This window comes from Monopterus albus, unplaced genomic scaffold, assembly GCF_001952655.1.
Source record: "Monopterus albus unplaced genomic scaffold, M_albus_1.0 scaffold420.1, whole genome shotgun sequence".
In the NCBI taxonomy this organism is placed as follows: Eukaryota; Metazoa; Chordata; class Actinopteri; order Synbranchiformes; family Synbranchidae; genus Monopterus; species Monopterus albus.
The window spans coordinates 685-6,083 of record NW_018128300.1 but is presented as its reverse complement, the minus strand read 5'-3'; the positions used below and the strand labels follow the sequence as shown (position 1 = coordinate 6,083).

Sequence of the window (5,399 nt, the reverse complement as noted above, 5' to 3'; positions counted from 1 at the left end):
CCACATGAGGGAGCCAGAAACAAGACAGATGGAGCAAGCTGTTAGTGAATGTGTGGCTCAGGTATAGTGCTGCCAAAAGGACTGAGCCGTTGCAGAGAACCAAGGAGGTTAGTGAGTTATTTTACATTTCCCATTTGTGCATCTTGTGGCTTTTCTGACTACACAGATCGATGTAGACAAATCCACATAGTTGAATAAGATACTAGTGTCCACAACATCAGATGAGAGACTCTGGTAAATAAGCTTGGTGGTTAGAAGCTGAGATTTGTTTTCCCTTTTCTTCCAGCAGCAAGGTCATATCCCATAATATGTATCATATTGAAAAATGTTTATGCTAAAATGTGTCTACCCAGTAAGAAATAAAAGCTTATTATCTCAACCCTTTATTAGGCTACATTTCTTATGATTTTTAAATCGCCTGTTTAAGCTTTATTCAACAATGCTCTTAGCCTCATTTGGTAAATGAGCCTTTGGGTCACAAGTTATGTCGAGTGCTCGCACCCGGGGATACTTGTCTGCAAGTGTAGCTAAGTTTCTAATCATTTAGATGTTTCCTGAAGCATAAACTGTAGTCTAACCACTGGTTCCAGGCATTAACTGTGCCCACAGAGAGTGCACCGGCTGTAGAAGTCAGACTATATCAGGTCAGTATTAAAAGAGGCCAGATCACAACTGTCTGCTCTAATTTGACACCACCTCTGTCTGTCTAGCTCCCACAGTGCCCCAAAGCAGCAGCACTCTGCCTTCTCATTCAACAGCAGTCCCGTTACATGCGAAATAATCCCCCGGGGTTTAGCTGGAGCAAGAATTCAGTGTCTGCTAAGCTCTTACCGTTCTTGAGTTAGACTCTTGTAAACAGGTGGTGTTAGGAAGAAAAAGCTTATGCCAAATAGATATTTACAACTGTCCATTTCTTGGAATATAAATTGAGAAATGTTTGTAACTGTGGGATCATAAACATAAAATATAAACGACCATCTGTTTTATGTGTTAGTGTTTAAATGCTCTCTACAAATATTTGCTCAAAAACACCATCAGTAGTCTTATTTTTCAGTATTCACAATTAGCCGATTTTAAGGACTGTCTTTCATTCATACGACATTCTTTCTGCAAACAAACAAACAAAAAAGGGTTGACGTAATATTTTTCAGCTCAGCGCTGTAAGATTCTGGTTTCTGCTCAGATTCTTCACTTGGCAGAAACATTTAGCTCCTTCAGAGCCTGAGGGGATTTGAAGCTGATTTAAGTAAAGAAGGTGCAAGAATATCACTGGTTTTTGTCTTATCAGCTAAGACTTGGCATTTTGTAGCAGCCTGTTGTGCAGCCTGGCCATAGTCAGCATCCAAAGGGATTAATACAGCAGATATTTTAGGTTTTTACTCTGGAGTCCTCAGCAGCACTTTCTCTGGTTATATATAACCTAGAGAACATGGCGCATCCTCTGAAGTCGGTGCTGGATGTGGACAGTGTTGTTAACTCTCATGGCCAAAACAAATGTACCAAGATCAACATATAAATATTCATATTTACAGAAAACACAGATTTTAAAAGACATATTTTAATTTATTCAAATGATTCAAAATTCAAAGACATTTCTTCATCATATCTGACATTTCTATTTAGCAATCCCTCATTCGTAAGTAAGTTAGTCATATTATATTAATTGTAAAAACTCAGCTCTGCCCAAATATGGAAAGTTAACAACTTAAACAAGTAATTACCCTGAGACAAGTAAATAAGAACTTTTTTTTTAAACTAACCCAAGTCTCTACACTCAGCTTAATGTCCACGGCAGTGGAATTTTCTTTAAGGATCTGGCTAGCACGAGTTATTTATACTCATCTCAAACTAAGAAAAGAGCCCTGAGGTATCACAGTGTTTCAGGGCCATGGATGAGGCAGCCTGTTCATCCCTGGTACATGAATATATTGCCTGACTCCTTTACATTTTTGTCCTTCATATGAAGTAATTAACTGCAGTCTCTGCACTGGTCTCTCTGCCAGCGTCCCAGAACTAAAGAGTTTCCATTCTACTGCAAGTTGAGCCCCATAGCACAAACAGTAGAGGGGCTCAGTGAAGAGATGGTCAATATTCATCATTTTCTTTCAAACAAATCCTAAATTTTTCCCATTTTCTCTGTGCATAGTTATATGTATACTGTATATGTATATTTATGCAATACATATGACTGCAAAAATAGCATTTTATTGTTTTAATAGAACTACTCATTTGGGCGGAAGAAAAACCACCTAGATACAAAAGCCTTAATGATAAGGTTTAGGAACACGGCATATAATATTTAACACTACAACTACTGCTGCCACATGTGATTAAGAAACACTTTTCATTGTAGAAACAGTGTGATCTTATGATGGCATCAGTAAACAACATAAAAAGGTGGGGGATGGCTACGAAATGTTATAGCTTTTCTACAGTCTACTAGTTTCAAGGTTTAGATGACTTAAAGCTACAATAACTAACTTCTTCCTCTAATTTTGGACCATTAAAAGCAAAGTGAGAGTTGCAGCAAACTCAAGCAGTATCTCCTCCTCTTCTCCCTCTGCTCCTCTTTGCCCCTCCTGCCCTCTCTCTGAAACTATGTCATATGTGATCATGACAGCTGGAGACAGTTATGGCAGTCAGGTAACAGAACTAATACAGAATATAGAGCCCATACAGCCCATGGTTTTCGTTGGCATTGCAATGACACAATGTCAAATAAAGAGGTTTACACTTTAGCGATATGCATACGTTTGTCTAATGCTGTTTGTAGAAGATGTATCTGCAGTAACACAGGCAAATTATACAGAGGAATGGTTTTTCCCAGTAATACTGATAGTACTAATGTTCTGGCCACTATCACATCACATTCAATGTTACATACTTGACATATAACTGTGAGTTGTATGTGAAATGAGAAATTTCATGTTACACTTTGATAGCTGAACAAACTTCCCACTTTTCCAGCTGCGTTGATGACATAACAATCTCTCACTGAAATGCTACATGGACTGCTGTGTTATGTCCGGCATAAACTGGGCCAAAACCAAGCAAAAATGAGCAAAATTACTCAATTTCTGCTAAATGGACAACAAAACAACACTACAGTCAGCTGTAATGACTCCACATTACAACCAGAATAATTCAATACAAAGGTACAAAACAGAAAAGCTAACATTAACTTGCTAATGATGCCGATATATACATGTTAGCCAGCTACAGTACTTGCACGTTAGCAGGAAGAAAGCCACATCCATGTCACGTTTTAATCCTTTGGATGCATTTAACACACCCAGCCCTTTCATGCATGTATTATAAAAGCCACAGTCAGGATTTTTTCCTCAGTGTTTTTATGACTCTTTTGCTTACATGAATTTTTCCAATTTAGTGGACAATGATGAATTGTAATTTTCTCCCAAGATAAAACCAACACTTGGAAAATTTTGCAACAGCATGTTTCTTTAGGTGTTACTTGATGTTACCATATTATTTTTTACCTCCAAGGGTCTCCTCCTATAGAAGGATTGGCAAGGTATTCTACTCAGCCTTTCTGGCTTGCTGTCAGCCATCTTGGTTTTGAAAATTTAATATTGCACTTAACAAAGGCTGGCCAGTGGGTTGCAGGGTATGGGATGACACACTAGCATCCACTGTAGTGGGTGATATGCAACTACACAATCAGAATCCATGCACATACTACAAAACTGCTTTTAAATAGCTGTCCACTGTGGTGACCACTATGCGTGAAAGGGCTAGACAATTTTTGACTTGATTTATCCAGATTTGTGCTAAATCTTAGTTAATGCAGCTTTAAAATGTCTTTGCATCTAAATGCTAGTTGTGCCACTTTATTTACAGCTTAATACTGAAAGCAGTGACATTCTTCTGGAAATTGCTGTCAGAATATTCATTTCTTATAGAGTTTGAATTTAGACAGTTTCTCATAGGATTAAGTTCCTGCCCTGAGGCTGCAGGTGAGGTCAAGGTATTTCTGGCACAAAAACCTTTAGCTTATTCTGCTTTCTTTAATAGAGAAGTAAAATTTAATCCTAATCATTTATGGTCAAAATGGTCACAAGTCTACAACACTAGATGCTTAAAATAGATCATCGTGCCCTCCATCTTTTATCGAACCTTTCTTCCAAAGCAGTAGATTTCTAAACCATGAGAGAACTGTCAAGAGAGGGATGGTACATCTTTCTCAACAATGGTACTCATGCTCACCTCTGTAGTAAAACACGATCCATTTTGTACATCATATTAGTGGACACCTGACTGAAAAAGCTAAGAAATTATTACGTTATTAAGGATATATGATATTAAATACTTGGCTGCTCACATCATTATACAGGTGCCAGATTTCTTATCATCAGCAAAACCTCCTGCACCCTCTTTCCTGTTGGGATCATTGAGCTCATCAAACAGTCCAGTGTCAATCATCTCGTGCTGCCATTGAATGGGCACAGCACCTGTGCTAAACTCCTTGAAGAATTTCTCGTCTTTGGTGTCAAACTCAATGCCCCTAATATCAGAGAACTCAGCAATGTCACCAGTGTCCTTTGCATAGACAACGTTAGGCTTAGGTGTCCATGGAGGATCCACCAGGCCAGCTTCCAGACGGGGGAAGTTGATAGTCTTGAACCACTCATGCTTCCTGGGATCTTCCATGTTGTTCCTAATCACAGGGCAAAAATATATTTCTCCATTAGTGTTTCAAAACTACAGTGTCAAACTTTAAGTGGCTACACAGTGTCATGTCAAACATTGTGGTTATAGTTAATGTGAAGGTTTTCTCAGGTTGGTGTTGCCCGTACTGAACCAGTTCATTCATAACAAGCTTGAAATTCCAGCTCGCTTTCCTAACATCCGTAGCACCAGGATGCCAGTGAATATCCAAATGTACTTTTTTTTTTGCCTCAGACCATTTGTGGGATTGATTTCAGATGAAACTTTGAAAAATAAATAAAATTCCAATAACCCAAACACTGAAACAAGAATGACTCAAAACGTCAGGTTGACTAAGCCACTGTGCACAGCCACCTCACAGCAAGCGGATTGCTTCCAGTTACACAGAATCCAGGACCCTGTTACCTTGTGCCCAGGCGCTCATCAATTTTCTTCTTAAGGAATAGTTGGATGATGTCCTTGGTAGCAGCATCAAAGCACCTGTGCTCCCACTTTGGCTCCTCATTGATAATGCGCCGCTGAACCTCCTCCTTCTCCACCTTCTCCTTCTTGCTCTCAGGGCCTCTGAAAGGTGTGTAGCCAGCCACCATCTCATAGATACTGCAGCCCAGGGACCACCAGTCCACTGACGTCCTGTATGGAGTTTTAGTCAGAAGCTCAGGGGCCATATATGCTCCAGTACCAGCCTGCGGGAGTGAGAGACAAGTATAAAT

The 5,399-nt window shown here is 39.4% G+C and overlaps 1 protein-coding gene across 1 annotated transcript; it reads right to left on the bottom strand.

Annotated features, from left to right (window-relative positions):
- Positions 1–4,335: 4,335 nt before the first annotated feature.
- Positions 4,336–5,372, bottom strand: LOC109951957 (rhodopsin kinase 1-like; the record flags this gene model as incomplete). The annotated part of the gene is made up of 2 exons (XM_020586749.1): positions 4,336–4,675; positions 5,092–5,372. Coding segments are annotated over 2 exons (621 nt in total), but the record flags the coding sequence as incomplete, so codon positions are not given.
- Positions 5,373–5,399: the final 27 nt, after the last annotated feature.